General features: G+C 35.9%; 1 protein-coding gene across 2 annotated transcripts in view; it reads left to right on the top strand.

Annotated features, from left to right (window-relative positions):
* Nucleotides 1–6423, top strand: part of PPP2R5E (protein phosphatase 2 regulatory subunit B'epsilon) — a 158533-nt gene extending 152110 nt beyond the window's left edge. For both annotated transcript variants that reach the window (XM_004010710.5, XM_012181791.4), the window contains exon 14: nt 1738–6423. In XM_004010710.5, the coding sequence (XP_004010759.1) occupies nt 1738–1837 (100 nt within the window). In that variant the 3' untranslated portion in view covers nt 1838–6423. The remainder of the gene's footprint in view (nt 1–1737) is intronic.
* The last annotated feature ends 10110 nt before the right edge of the window (nt 6424–16533 follow it).

Here is a 16533-nt window from a genome sequence, read left to right as displayed (position 1 = left end):
TGACTGAACCCACACACTGAATCTGCTGAAGCCCAGGTGCCTGGAGCCTGTGCTCTGCAACAGGAGAAGCCACTGCGCTGGGAAGCCTGTTCCACCACAACCAAGAGCGGCCCCCGCTCACCACGGCCAGAGAAAAGCCTGCGCGGCAGCGAGGGCCCAGCGCAGCCGATAATAAATAGACAATGAATCTTTAGACAGACCTGCTGTTAATCCCCAGATTGTACTGAGAAACCAAAAGTGATAATTTACCAAACAGCTTTGCTTTGCAGTTAGATAGATATCTAGGATCCATAATGGTTGGAGAATTATTGCCCTATAAATAAAACTTTTCAGGGTCAAAGTTACCAAGTAGGTAATTGTTTGAAAAACTGTTATGCCTACTAAAATTCATATTGTATCAAGTGTATTTGAGCCAGTTAAAACTAGTTGCAGTGAACGGCTTAAATTGCCAAAATACTAATTATAAAATGATGGAATGGGGATGTAAAAGTCTTTAGATATTTCTAGAGGTATTTTGGTGGGGGGGATGAAGATTACTTTCTGTTGCTGTAGATAATCAGTACAACTTAAAAAAATTGGTAATGACTTAAAAAATATAAGGCAGTGGAATTATATATACATTTCACTTATGTGGATTTCCTTCCCTGAATAAATATACTGTACTACAGTGAAGTACAAAAGTCTTGCTAAGTGAAGTCAAATTCTTCCCAAGTGAAGTAGAGCCACTGTTTTTAGGAATTATCTGAATTTATGGATTCACAAATATTATCAGGTGTGCAGTTTACTGGTTCATCACAACATGAAGAAACTAGGGACAGTGTAGTGAGTTATTTTTAATAAATATGAATTTATAGTGTACCCATGTATTCCTGGGTTGCATACTTACTACTTCATTGATATTAAAGTTAACATCTTTTCTTTTATAAAAGTATGGTAATCTAAAAATGTCCTTGGCAAAATAAAATTCATTTACCCTATTTTGAACATCTAGGTTTTGGGAAAATTTTAACCAAACAGTGAAATCTGAAGTCTGTAAGTCACAAATTGATATTGAGCCAAATTCGAAGGCTTGGAACATTAAAAATTTAATAACTGATAATACTAACAAAGTTCTGTTGAGAATTAAAACTGAAATTATAGAAGAAGGATGTTTAATTTTATATATAGGTATAAAATTCATAATTTGGTTTCTGTGGTTTGATATATTTAGAACAAGTTCTGCTAAAGACTTTACATACATATAATGTAGAAAAAATGGACTGTCATTAAAGAGGAAGTATGTTTTCTTGACTTACTACATTCTCTATATCAGTGTCATCTCTAGCAACCCATTTGAGAAACTATTCAGAGAGAAAAAAAAATCAGATTTGAACTAGACCCAAAGTAAACATGCCATTGGATTTAGAGTAACAGATACTTATAAATGTTGGTCATTTTTTTTTCTTGGTATTTTGAAGTTAATCTTCCTTATTAAGCTAAGTGTAAAGGAATATTAATGTGAAATGAGATCTTAAAATATTCTTGTCATTTCCTACTCTATGTTGTTTCTACATAAGTGTCAAGGAAAAAAAAAAGAGCAGAAAACCCAAAAGATGAACCACCTACAAGTTTAATACCAGAGTTTTCAGAGATATTTAAAAGACTGGGTTAAAGTATGTCCAAGGGGCAGTTATAGTTGGATAATCTTTTTAAACTTTCTCAGTTGTTTACCTTATATTCTATTTTTTTTTCCCCTAGTGAGAAAAAGAAAGAAAAGGAACGTGAAGAATTGTGGAAAAAACTGGAGGATCTGGAGTTAAAGAGAGGTCTTAGACGTGATGGGATAATTCCAACTTAACGAAAATAACGACAACAACATTACTAACCTGTGGAGTCACACATTTATGTAGTAGAAGATGGAGCAACAGTTTTCTGTATTGTGCAACTTTACAGTAGATTTCACATTTGTTTCATTATTACAACAGCACTGTATATACCTGTCTCTAAGTAAAGGAAAAAAAAAAAAATAAGGACTTCAATCCAAAGTTTGGACAGTAGATGGACTTCTCAGAACTTGGCAAACGTAATTATTGTTCTAACCCTCTTTTAAAAAAAAAAAAGCAGTCTTCAGAGGTCTGTTGATGAAATTGCTATATTAAAATTCCATTATTGGGAGTTCCTTATTTATCATTAGCAGAGAGTATGAAACAATTTTCAAATGTGAACAATCTTAAATTTAGCTTGTCTTTCTGCTAAGCTGTTAAATGTATTTATAGTAAAGGAAGGAAAAAAAAAAGACTGTCATTTCCTTATAAGTTTGTATAACATCCTCCTCTGGATAACTTGACTGTAATTTGACATCTTTTCCTTTTGCACATCTTCATGAGTTGAATGTGGAATGGGGCTATGAATTATAAAGGTCCCGTGTTAAAAGGTTTGTTTACTGGAATGAACATCTTTCCAGTAACCAGGTAGTCCTGGTACTCCTTTAGTTTTAAAATTAGGAGTAAAAGAGAACAGGTGATAAACATAGTAGGGAAGGGAATTTTGGATTCATGCCTGAGTTTATGGTGAATCCAGATCAATGTCTTGAATCCTTTGAAAACAGGCGCTGGGACAAGCTAGGGTTCAGTACCTGACCAGTATTAGTTATGTACATCATTGAACACACAAACCAGAGATGTTTTAAAAATGTCAGGAGACATCCTTTCGGACCATTTGGAAATAAAGACAAACACTGAACAGTGCAGCCATGAAATTGATTGCCAGGATTGTGAATCTAATTGGGAATAGAGTTGAGCAAACAGCTTGGACTGTTTGGAGTTGTTGCCTTACTTTTTAATATGTATTTATAAAGTATTCCAGCAAAAAGAGGATGTAGCCTCTGGGGGAAACAAACAAACATATTACAGTGTTCTTTTGTAGATTCTCGTTCTGTATCCCATCACAGCGCCAGCCCTGTTTTTAGCCAGAAAGGATTCAGGATAAACATTATTATGCATTCTGAATTGGATGCGTATTCCTAACTACTGTATTTGTTACCAAAAGTGGTTCTACAAATGCTACTGAAAAAATCTGGAAATTCCTAATGTCCTGAGTGTTAATAATAAAGTTTAAAAATGCTTTTATATCAAAGGTGCATTGTGACCAAATTGTTTAAGAAAACAAAAAAAAAACCACAAAATCTAGGGCTGTATTATAGATGTATCTTACTGGCTCTCTGCTTTGTATTTGAAAGAGGAATCGTACATCTTGGGGAGTGAAAATGCTGGTAAAACTTGTGTACACTGTGTACGTAACCTAATGCAGTTGAGCATTATCATGTACTGAAAGATATGTGTTTTGGGATTTATTTCCAGGATGCTTTTGCTTGTTATGGACATGGCAGCAGTGAGTTGATAATCCTAAACCATCCCTTCCAGCAGTATTCGTGATATGGAGCTGATTCTGCGTTCATGTGTTGAATTGTGATAGTAACAAACAGGAACATATGAACTGTTGTTGCTCTTAATAGAAATATGGTATCAATATGGGCTTGTATATTTTATTCCTTCCATTTAAAATATAAGATAGAATATGCAGTTTATTCTTTATAAGAAAAAAGGAAAAAAAAAGAAGCCGCTGACCTTTCTCCCCTATCAAGTGTTTCAGGATTATCAGGTCACAGTTTGTGCATAAAAAGTCAGCCAATTATGGACATTGTCATCTCAATACCTTTGTAAAACAAAAACAAAACTTGGCATTGTTAATTCTGAAAAAGAAACAGCAGTAAAAGAGTCATATGCAATATCAAACACAACATGGTTTAGTGGAATTAATAGATTTTCTTTTTTTTTTTAAGAACTTTAATGGGGATTCAATGTAAAGCTGGCAGAGGCTGCCAAAGATGAAAGAATTTACTTTAAAAGTGCTGGAGCAAAGGTGCAAGTTCAAATGCTAAAGATAAAAATAAATTTGTAACAAACCATCTCCTTCAGCCCTTTTGATTTTAGCCCATGAGTTTTGACTTTGTTTTATATTTAATTTTGACAGTATGAACTTTTGTTTGCTATCAAGGTCACAGGTTTATGAACTATATCTCTGCCCGTTAGAATGAAACGCAGTCATTTGAAATGAGAAAGACCAGGATTCTTTATTGCACCTTACCCTGTCCTCAGAGTTAAGGTGAAAGCTATACCGATACCCTTGATGTCAATTTCGTATGTTGAGCATTCCAAACTGAGAAGAATAAAGCCAAATTTTAGACATATTTAAAGAAGCTATTATAGATATATGTCTAAAATTCATTGGGCAACTTCTGAGAAGAAACACTGTCTTTTCTATTTTAACCAGAAGTGACAATGTGACATGTGTCATGTTGTATCCAGTGACGCAGAGTAACTGAGGTAACCTGACTGTTGCACTATGTGACATATTTAAGGACGTACTTGCTGCATTTGCAGCAGCCCTCTCTCTTTGTCCTTTCCCACATTTCTGCTGTTGCTGCAACTCGAGTTAATTGTGACAAATGCATCTCTGTGTTATATTTTGTTTGCTTCCTAATTTCCAGAACTATATATAAATATATTTTTAAAATAGCAAATATTGTAGTTAGTGAGTGATGATCACTCCAACCTTATCCCTACCATATTGGTTTCAGGGGTAGAATTAAGAGTGTCTTTGGAAGAAAAACAGAAAATGAAAACAAAACCCTGTGGTTTAGAAGGATGCTGAGGCCTTAGGCTGTGGGCCTAGAACAACCATGTGAGTGAACTGACCCATCTCATACTTTGAATCAAGCATGCATTCCTTTTCTCATTGTGCAAGTGTCCCCAGTTTTCCCTCAGTGTTTAGTTTTCGTCCTTTGAAATTTTATTATATTTTGCTCTCCCTAACATGTTTTTTATAAAATAAAATAAAAAATAAAAAAAGTGAGATATAAGTACTACCCTCAATGCCTCTGGATACTCGCAAGCAGGGTTATACTCCTTCATCTTGGGCTCACTTGCCTAAATGGAAGGGTTTAATTTATTTTGTACCTCCTTCTATGCGTGGGACAGTCCAGGGTGCGGAGCCAGGAATTGCTTATAATTGCACCTGCTATACTTAAATGTATAGCCCTAGGCTCAATCACACTATGGAAAGAAAAAAAAAAAAGTATATTTAGAGCTTTAAAAGCTTTTTTATTTTTTTGTCGGGACTGGGGGGTGGTGGGTGGGAAAGGGAAGATGTATGGATGTTATTGGCATTTTTAAGTGTTCAGAGGTGGGTTTTTTTTCCCCCCTTTCTGTTTTGTTTTTGTTTTTTTTTCCCTTCAATTGGATGCACTGACCTGGCCCAAGAAATAAAGAGATTCTCTCTTTTGATGCTATTACCGATGTTATGACAAATGACAGTCACCTAGAACCAAAAAGGTGGCACCAGACATGATCAGTGATATTTTATTTGCACATCAATATTTTTATTTTTATATTCTGGCTCAGCTGCTTCTCTGAGTGGAGTTAAGGAATGAGCCACAAAGAATTTTTGTAGTAGCTATATTGGGAACGCATTTTATATTTCTCAGTGTTTAATTTTGAAACTCGAAAAGGATGGTGCATCTTGAGAGAAAGCTGAGCAAATCTTAATCTAGCAGAATGTTAATTTGTGCTGCTTATTGTGCACGACTGCAGCAGTAGCATCTCTCTTGGAAATAAACATCCCAGATTATGACGTCTATGAATATAGGTTTCCTTTTCTACTCTTTCCCTTCCCTCCCCCGTCTTTCCTTCTTTCCCTTCTCTTTTCTTTACGTTTTTGGAAATCACTTATTGTATATAAGTTGTAATCCAGACCTCATGTATCAATGGGGAACTTTCAAATATAAATATTACCAATACATTTTCTGGTTGTTGTCTGATTTTTGATTGAGGTATAATGAGAATGACATGTCCATTGCTTTTGGTTTGAGGATTTCGCTTTAGCTTCATACATCTTTTGGTATTTTAGTATTTCATTGTTTTAGCAGGAGAGGGCAGCAAAAGTTCATTTTCCCTGTTAGAAATGCTGTGGTTCATGACTGGTTTTAAATTTAGTTGTGTGTGTGTTTTTTTAAACATCATCTGTTTGTGGGTAGAGGTAAAAAAATGAAACATTTTTGATAGGAAAATTTGCATATGAAAATTATAGACTGATTCAACCAGACAGTGAAGACTTCTGATCCACATGAAAGTTAAAAGGCCACAAAAGAATCTTCTGGCACTAGCTAAAATATGCTACTTCCTGTTCAAACACAACAAAATGCAAGCTGAATCTTAACACTTGGAGTTTAAAATGTCTTTCGCTGGAAATGATTTACTTTCTTCAGAGTGGTAACAGAAACAAAAATGAAGGTACTCCCAAAGGAAAATGTAACCTTCCCCTTTGACAGATGTGTGAGAGGTCCTGTACTGTGGGTGCGTCCTAATAAAGAAGCAGTGAAGAGTTCTCAGGCGCCTGGCTATGTGTGTTTGTTCATCTGTTTCTGACCTCTGTGACCTTTCTGAACCATACAAATAGTAGATTTGATCAATATAAATGTGAGACAGGTTGGTATGTTCAGGCTTTCAACTTGAGAAAATCAGTTTGTAATTAGGGTGGGCTTCAGGGTCTATTGCTGGATATGCAAATACCCCAAAACTTGGTGGCAAAATCGAAGTTGTTTGTTTTGTTCACAAATGTACGATGTGGACGGGACTTGGCAAGAATTCTTGTCTTTGCTATTCAAGTGTCAGCTTGGGTTTATCAAGGGGGACAGGAGCGCTCCCTTCCAACATGGCTCACTGGCATGGCTGGCCAGTTGGTGCTGGTTGTTGACTTGGGGTTCAGCCAGAGACCTCAGTTCTTCTTGACACAGACCTCCGTATGGGGGTGCCTTACTTCCTCGAAGTATGAAAACTAGGAATGAGCGTTTTAATTGACAGGAGGTGGATACTGCCAATTCTTTAAAACCTGGGCCCAGAAACTGTCACAGCATGATTTCTGTCATGTTCTGTTGCTCAGTGACAAAGTCTGCTCAGATACAAGTGCAGTGGATGGGGGCCCTATCGCTATGTGATGAGAGGAATGTCATCTGTAGCCAGCCATGGGATACTTTCCTTGTAAAGCATTTGATTTAGGTGTGGTTTACTCTCTGGCTAATTAGACTTGGAGCCATGTAGAGGTAACTAGTTAATGTTTCATGTTCAGTTAAACTAAGTTGGGAGGGGGGAAAAAATTCTTGTACATTCAGTAGTTTTGTGTTTCAAAGCATGACAATTTTACATCTGAAGATCACCTTGGTAAGTCACTTACCAAGAAGAAACTTGTAACAAACAATTTCAGGGTTCATAGAAATATGAGTTGATTTCCATGGAATATCTAACCTTTTCTATAACATTGCTTTCTGTCTTATAATGAAGCAAAACAAATGTATAATCCAGATTTTGTTTGTTTTAGCCGAGACTATGGAAAAGTATGGAATAGTTGACCAAGACTATGGGATTAGGGGAATTAAAATTTGCTTGTTTCTGATTATGATACATGTTCATTGTATATTCTTGAGAAGGAAGATTTTTAAGAAACGAATACCTATATGCTACTCCTCATACCAAAAAGACCATTAAAAGTCATGTACATTCATTGATTGACTGGACCAATGTTAGTGGATTACCTCTGTCCAGAGTTTTGCCCATCGTCCGTTTTCCCATTTTCTACATCTTTATTGTCTCATTTAATTTTGTTCACAGTCTGAATTATACGATTTGCGTCAAATTTTGCTGCTACCAGATGATATGGGGTCTCAGAACCAGATGGATATCAGTCACGGCCCCCTTTGTCCTCCCTGAAGCTCTTCAGGCAAGGTGTCTTCAGCCAGTGTCACCCAAGATGACCAGGGACTTGGAAGACAGAGGCCCCTGGGATCATTTGGCTTCTGACATTTATCAGCGGTGTGACTTTGGGAAAACTGAGCTAAGCCTCAAATTCATTTATAAAGTACTTATTTTTCAGTGTTGTTATATTCTATTAGGCAGTATATGTAAAATAGCATAAAGTGTGACACATGGTAACCTGAAAAATATTATGTTTGATGAATACTTTATTAAACCCAAAAGTTAAACCCACAGCAGAAGAATGGAAGTAATATAGATTATTAAGCAGAAATAAAGTAGAGAATAGAAAAACAACAGAGAAAAATGAAACCAAAAGCTGGTACTTTGAAAAAACCAGCAAAATTAACAAACCTTTAAGCAGATGGACTAAATAAAAGGACTCAAATTACTAAAAATCAGAAATGAAAGTGGAGATATCTTTGCTGATTCTATAGAAATAAAACACAAGAGCACTGTGAACATTTGTTTGCAAAAAAAAAAAAAAAAAGTTGGGTAGTCTAGATGAAATGATTCAATCACCATGAAATAGAAAATCTGAATAGACATAATTAGTGAGAGGATTGCGTTGGTAATCAAAAATCTCCCAATAAAGATCTTGGCCCAGGTGGCTTCACTAATGAATTCTACCAAACATTTAAAGAAGAATTAATACCAATGCCTCTCAAATGTTTTCGAGAAAGCAAAGAGGAGGGAACACTTCCTAACCCATTTCTATCAGGTCAGTATAACCCTGATACCAAAAACAGATGCTATAAGAAAGTAAAACTAAAGACCAATATCCCTTATAGACATCGATACAAAAATATCCAGCAAAGTGCTAGCAAACAGATTCAGCAGCATATTAAAAGCATTATTCTCCATAACTAGATGGGATTTATTCCTGGAATGCAAGGATGGTTCAACATACAAAAATGAGTCAATGTAATGTACCACATCATCAAAATGAAGGGAAAAAACCCCAACATAGTCATCTCAACTTATGCAGAAAAAGCATTTGAGAAAATTCAACACCCTTTCATGATAAACACTCAACAAAATAGAAGGCAATTACCTCAACGTTGTAAAAGCCACATGTGAAAAATCTATAACATTGTATTCAATGGTGAAAGACTGAAAGCTTTTCATCTAAGATCAGGAAGAAGGTGAGGATACCTGCTTTTTCACTACTTATATTCAACATAGTGCTGGAAGTTCTATCAGAGCAATTAGACAAGGAAAAGAAAAAGCATCCAAATTGGAAATAAAGAAGTAAATTTGTTTGCAGGTGGTATGATGTTACATGTAGAAAACTAAAGACTCCACAAAAAGGTGCAACTAATAAAATAGCAGAATACGAAGTCAACACACCAAAATCAGTTTCATCTCTATACAATGAACAAACTGAAAAGGAAATTACAAAAACAATTCCATATACTATTAGCATCAAAAATAATAAAATCCTTAGTAATTAATGGTGAAAGACTTGTACAATGAAAACTACAAAACATTGCTAAAAGAAATTAAGACATAAATGGGAACATATTCCATGTTTATTGATTGGATTACTTATTATTGGCAAAATGTCCATGCTGCTGCAGTGATCTACAGATAGAATGTAATCGTTATCAAAATCCCAATTGATTGATTGATAAAAGGATTTTTTGCAGAAATTAAAAATCCATTCTAAAATTTATATGGACTCTCAAGGGAGCATGAATTGTCAAAACGGTTTTGAAAAAGAACAAAACTGGAGGACACATTTTCTGATTTTAAAACTTCCTATAAAGTTACATTAATCAAAACAGTGTGGTGGTTTTGGCATAAAGCTATACAGGCCAATGGGATAAAATAGAGAACCCAGGAGAAACTCATATATGTTTAAAAGATTGTTGACAAGGTTGCCAAGACCATTTGATGAAGAAAGGAAAGTGTTTTCAAAGAACAGGGCTGTGAAAACTGGATATCCACACTTTGAAGAATGAAGTTGGGTCCTTATCTAACACTATGTACAAAAATAACCTCAAACTGAATCAAGGACCTAAATGTAAGACCCAAAATAATAACTCTTGGAAAGAAACATAGGACAAAAGTTTCATTGTACAACATTATACAATATTTGACATGACTTCTTGGACATAACATCAAAAGGTACAGGTAACAAAAAATAGGTGAATTAGATTTCATGAAATTTTAAAAATTGGTGCATCCTAAGATACTATCCACAGAGTAAAAAGGCAACTCATGAATGGGAGAAAATATTTGCATATTACATATCTGTAAAAGGTTTAACATCAAGAATATATGGAGAACTTTAAAAAACTCAATGACAAAAAACTTAAACAGCCCAATTCAAAAATGGGCAAGGATTTAAATAGATATTTCTCCAAAGAAGATAATAACTGGCCAACAAGCACATAAAAAGATACTCAACATTGCTAATCATTAGGAAACTGCAAATCAAAACTTCAGTGAGGTATACCTCCTCATACCGATAAGGATGGCTGCTATTGGAAAACCAGAAAACAAGAGGCTGGCAAGGATGTGGAGAAACTGGGTCATTTGTGCACTATTGATGGGAATGTAAAGTGATACAGCTGCTTTGGAAACAGTATGGAAGTTCCTCAAAATATTAAAAATAAAAATATCATATGATCTGACAATTGCCCTTCTGAGTATATACCCCAAAGAAATGAAAGCAGGGCTTCAAAGAGTTATTTTTACACCCATCATTATTCACAATAGCTGAAATGTGGAAGCAACGCAAGTGTCCACCAGCAGATGGGTGGATGAGCAAAATGTGGCATATACATGGAATATTAAAGTGAAGTCGCTCAGTCGTGTCCGACTCTTTGCGACCCCGTGGACTGTAGCCCACCAGGCTCCTCCGTCCATGGGATTCTCCAGGCAAGAATACTGGAGTGGGTTGCCATTTCCTTCTCCAGGGGATCTTCCTGACCCAGGGATCGAACCCTGGCCTCCTGCATTACAGGCAGACGTTTTAACCTCTGAGCTATCAGGGAAGCCCCACATGGAATATTATTCAGCCTCAAAAAGGAAGGAAATTCTGAAAGATGATACATCATGGATGAACCTTGAGAACATTATAGTAAATGAAAATAAGCTGGTCACACAAAGGCAAACAGTATTTGATTCCACTTAAATGTGTACTTAGATGAGTCAAAACCATAAAGACAGAAAGTGTAATGGTTGTTGCCAGTGGCTGAGAGGAGGAAAGAATGGGGGTTATCTTCTAATAAGTATAGAGTTCCAGCATTAAAAGATGAAAAGAGTTAAGAGGATGGGTGGTGGTGATGGTTGCACACTAAAGTGTACAAATGACCTGTACATGTAAAAATGATCAAAACGGTAAATTTAATTTTATGTGCATTTTACCTCAGTAATAAAAAATGCTACTAAACCATTTTCCACAGTGGATAGGACATTTCACACTCTTAACAACAAGGTATGAGAATTCCAGTTGCACCACATTTTTGCCAACATGTAGTGGTGTCACTTTAAATAGTTTTAGCCATTCTGGTGAATGCATATAAAGATATTTTATTGAGGTTCTCATTTGTATCCTCCTGATGACTAGTTATATTAAACACCTTTTTCATGTGTTTTTGGCAATTTGTATATCTTCTTTTGTGAAGTGTCTGTTCAAATTTTTGCCCCTTTTTATTGTCTTGTTGACCTTTTTATTATTGAATTGTAGGGTATCTTTATGTTTATAATAATTCTTTGTCAGATATATGTTTTGTGAATATTTTCTCCATACTTAATGAGGAAAAGATGTAAATATTGATGAGATATAATTTAACTTTTTTTCTTTTATGATTACTGTTTCTTATGTCCTATGAAATCTTTCTCTCTTGCTACTTCCTTTCCTCCCTCCCTGCCAGTCCAAATTATACTCTTTTATATATCCCCTATGAAAGCTTTATAATTTTTGTTTTTATGTTTAGGCTCATGATTCATCTTGGATTATTTTTTTGTGCCCATCTCTGGCTATTTTCAAAATTTCCTTTATCTTTTGTTTTCTGTTTGCTTCTGATGTGCCTCATGTTTTGCTTCATATTTATCATGCTTGGAGATCACTGAGCTGCTTAAATCTCTCCATATTTACCTATTACCAGATTTGGTAAATATTTTGATCGTTATTTTTCAGATTTTTTTCTGTTCTGTTCTCTTTCTTCTGGAACACTAATTACAGGTACTTAAATCTTTGTTATAGTATCATATATCACAGGTACTGTTCATTTTTTATTAATAAATTATCTTTTTATTGAGATATAATTCACATAAATTTAATCATTTTATTTACTTTTTAAAATTGGCCATTTAAAAATATACTATTCACTGACATTTTGTACATTAAAGATATTGTACAGCTTTCTTTTCTATATCATTCCAAATATTTTCACCATCCCAAAGAAAACCCCATAATCTGAGGTAACCACTTCCCATTCCTCCCTCCCAACAGCTGTTAACCACAAATTAGCCTTCAGTCTTTATGCATTTGCCTATTCTGGGTATTTCACATAAATGGAGTCATATAATGTGTACCCTTTTTGTCTGGCTTCTCTCACTTGGCATATTCCTTTTGAAGTTCATGTTGTATATATCAGTACTTCTTTCCTTTTTATTGCTGCATATTTCATTGTATGATAGACCACATTTTATTTATTATCAATTTATTGATATTTAGGTTGTTTTCACCTTTTGGCTATTGTGAATAGTGCTGTGATGAGTGATCATTATGAGTTTTTGTTTAAATACACGTTTTCAGTCCTTTCAGTGAATAAGGTTGGAGTGAAATTTCTGGGTCATATGGTAATGCTATGATTAATTTTCTGAGGAACTGTCAGACTTTTTTTCTACAGTAGCTGCACTAATTTACACTCCTTGAGCAATGCATGGGGGTTCTGATTTCTTTACCTCATTGCTAATGCTAGTTGTTTTCTGTTGATTTTAACTATAGTCATCCTCGTGGATGTTCTGTTCATTTAAAAAAATATATCTTTTTTCAATGCTTTTTAAATTGATAATACATTGATCTTCCTCAAGTTCTTTTTCCTCTGTCATCTCTATTAACTGTTATGCTCATGTAACAAATATTTTTATTTTAGATACTATACTTTTTAGTTTTAGAATTTTCTCATGGTTCATTTTCTGGAGTCTAGTCCTTTGTTGAGATGTCTGTCTTTTCATTCACTGTATGTTTTCCTTAATATCATTGTGTATCATTATCATAGCTATCATAAGATTCTTTTTGCAAATTCCAGTATCTGGAACTTGTCTCTCTTAATGGTCTTTTTCTTGAGAATTTGTCACATTTTTCTGGTCCTTAGTATGTTGAGTAAATTTGAGTTTTTTCTTGGATACTTTAAATTTTATGTTATGGGAACTCTGGATTATGTAATATTTCTCTGAAGAGTATTAATTAGTTGTAGCAAAAACTAATTTGGTGGGACTCTGCAAACTCTATCTCTTGGTAAGTAGCTCATATCATTGTTCAGTTGTTTTATCCTTCTCTGGAGTTTGTTTCCTGCGTATGAGGGTCAGGTGTTGGTCATAGATTTGGGTTAGGTTATGCACACAAAATTTTGGCTTCTCCTCTCTAGTGCTGTCCTTTCTGTGATATTACCCTCGCTTTCCAATGGCTGTGGCTGCCCTGCACTCTGTGGTTCTTTAGGGCAGAAAAACAGCTTTTCTGTTGTGTTCTACTTGTGTTCTCCTGCTTCACCTCGTATTGACCCTCAGGCTAAAACTTATAAAATTGGAAGATTTATCCAGTGTTGTCCTTTTTTCCCAAGTGTTGACTTTCCTATAGAATATGCCTTTTAGTGCTTTCCAATCGTTTTCCTTTCTCCTCTGTGTGTAAGTCTCTGTATTTTTGCTGCATTTCCCCATTTTTATCTGCATGAAGAGGTCTAGGAGAAATCTGATCATATATTCTTAAAGCAGATTTTCCTTCAAGGGCTATAATTTGGAGACACATGATTCTCTGCCTCCCCCACCCCAACACATTCTACGTATCAGGCATGGTACTAAGTCAGGTAAGTATTTCCCACACATCAGTAATTTATTTATCACTGCCATTAATTTTGCCACTTTAATATTACACTTGTAATGTGTTAGCTTATTTTTAAATGAATCATATTTTCATTCAATTTTTTATTCGCTTTTAAAACTTTTTATTTTGAGACAAATTGAGACTTATACAAGAGTTGAAAAATATTACCGTGAATTCCTGGATACCCTTCTTCCAGCTTCCCCTTATGTTACCATCTTCTATAACCAAAGAGGATCCTTGGCACAAGTATCCTGGATGTAATGCTGTCAACTAAAATATAGAATTTATTCAGATTTTACTAGTTTTCCCATTAATGTCCCTTTTCTCATCTAGCTTCCAATTCAAGACTCCATGATATAAGTAGCTGTCACGTCTCCTTAGTCTCTTCAACTTGGCGACACTTTCCCAGTCTTTCCTGATCTTTCATTACTGATGCTTTTGAACAACACTGGTAAGTCATGTTTTAGAATGTCCCTCAGTTTGGGGTTTCAGATGGTTCCTTATGATAAGATTGAAGTTAGAGGCATTATTTGAGGATATTGATAGGATGCTTCAGAGATGATGCTCCTCCCTCAGTGTGTGATATCAGGGAGTACATGGTGTCACTGTTTATTATTAGGCTAGAGAGAATATTTACATACTCATATTAATGCAGTCCCTGATTACTGACTTAATTAAAAGAATGATACATTGGGAGGATGGGAGAGGGGAGACACAGGTTGTGCAAAATTAAGCTGAATCTTTGACAATGTTTGTAGAATTTCCAAATCAAGAAATAACAGCATAAGCAATTGGACATGTGGAAGCAACTACTGATAGCTTGCAGACATAATATAGGTAATATTAGCTAAATGTATTCAACAGGAGAGAGATCATGAAAAAAGGCTTAATTGTCTTTTATCAAAGTCTCAATGTCTGAGAAATAGGTCAAATAAATAGTGTGTATTCTTTTTTCACAAACTCGGCAGAGCAGACCTACAACAACCTCCAACTCAAGTTGAGACATGCCTGTTGGTATAAAAGGGGCTTTCTTCAGACCAGAGTGATTATATATGTATGGATAGAGCACATCCCGGTCAAGAATTAGGATGTAACAGGTTGAGTTGATATCCCTCAAGATGCATAATTCTTTTTCTGAGATTCTGAGAATGCAGGGGTCAGGAATTGACCTCTGCCACTGATTAGAAAGAAATCTGGCACAGATAACCTTCTAGCTTGCTTGAATGAGGAAATTTGAACATCAGATGGTGTTAATTAGGCATTTACAGGCTATTTCACTGACACAAAAAGGATATTATCGCTGTTCCCCCTTGTACTTCAGCACCTGGAGTGTCTCAGACAATAGCGAATTCACATAATGAGCAATGTGAAATGGCAAGTGATTATGACTGAACAAATTGAGCTTGTGAAATCTCAGAGGCAGACTCATTTCCTCCTTACAACTCTGGAATAGCCCTGTCTCTTTGGAAAGCCTGCTGCTTGTTCCAGGAGCTTCAGCAATCCAGGAAGGACCACCTGGAGAAGCCCAAGAGGGGCCAGTCAGGAGAGAGAGAACTTTCATAATTTCTTCTGCAGACTCTGAAAATCCAAAGGCAGGAGGCATCCTTGTGGGGGTGGAGTCCTGTACTCTTCTTATGGCTAATTTGATGAGGAGTCATCACAGGGAGAAACCTCTGAAGATCCATAAAACACTGCATGAATGGTTCAGCTGAATTATAGCAGTGGGAGAAGGAAGGGAAGTGCTGGGGAGAATCATTTTAAAAGCTCATGAATAAAAAGTATATCAATTTTGCAGGCTTTATTTTCATTATGAAATTATATGTACCCTTTCATTTTTACTGCTTCTTGAGCTATAAAATGGGGTTTCCCAGGTGGCGCTAGTTTTAAAGAACCCACCTGCCAATTCAGGAGACATAAGAGGCACGGGTTTGATCCTGGGTCAGGAAGATCCCCTGCAACCCACTCTGGTATCCTTGCCTGGAGAATCCCATGGAAAGAGGAGACTGGTGGGCTGAAGTCCATTGGGTTGCAAAGAGTCTGACATGACTGAAGCAACTTAACACATATGCACATCCTTGCAGAAAAGAGTACAGATGCTACATGAACAACTCACTGCATTTTTTTTCTGTTTTCTTTAGAGAGATAAAAACAAGAAACCAAAGTGAGACATAGAAGATAGGTTGGGAGAGACTGCATTCTGCTGTTACCATCTGGGGACAAATGGCTTGATGCTTTGATGTACACCTGATAACCACGTATGGCTGCATCTCCTTGAAATTGTCTCCATGCTGCTAAGGACCAACCAGGATCACCTCAGGCTGACCTCCTTTGAGGATACCCATAGCAATGGAAGTCCTGCCAAGTTTGGTGCTGCACCCAGCAACACCTGGGAAGACAGTAAGTCTTCAGGTACAGGCTATAAAAGAAATAGGACTATGAGAGATTAAAGGAATCATTACAAAGTCTCTTCTATGGTTTCTCCATGAGCTTCATGGTTTGTTTCCATCCCATGACACATCACTGATTCAGATAAGTGAAAGAAAGCCTGAAGAAAAGGCAGTGGATTGCTCTGAATATCAGGTCATGTCAATATTCTTCCAAAAACCCTTTCCGTGATTACTTGATATACTA

The sequence above is a fragment of the Ovis aries genome, chromosome 7 (assembly GCF_016772045.2).
Source record: "Ovis aries strain OAR_USU_Benz2616 breed Rambouillet chromosome 7, ARS-UI_Ramb_v3.0, whole genome shotgun sequence".
NCBI lineage: Eukaryota > Metazoa > Chordata > Mammalia > Artiodactyla > Bovidae > Ovis > Ovis aries.
Note: the sequence above shows the minus strand (reverse complement) of the source record. Positions and strands in the feature narration are given on the sequence as shown.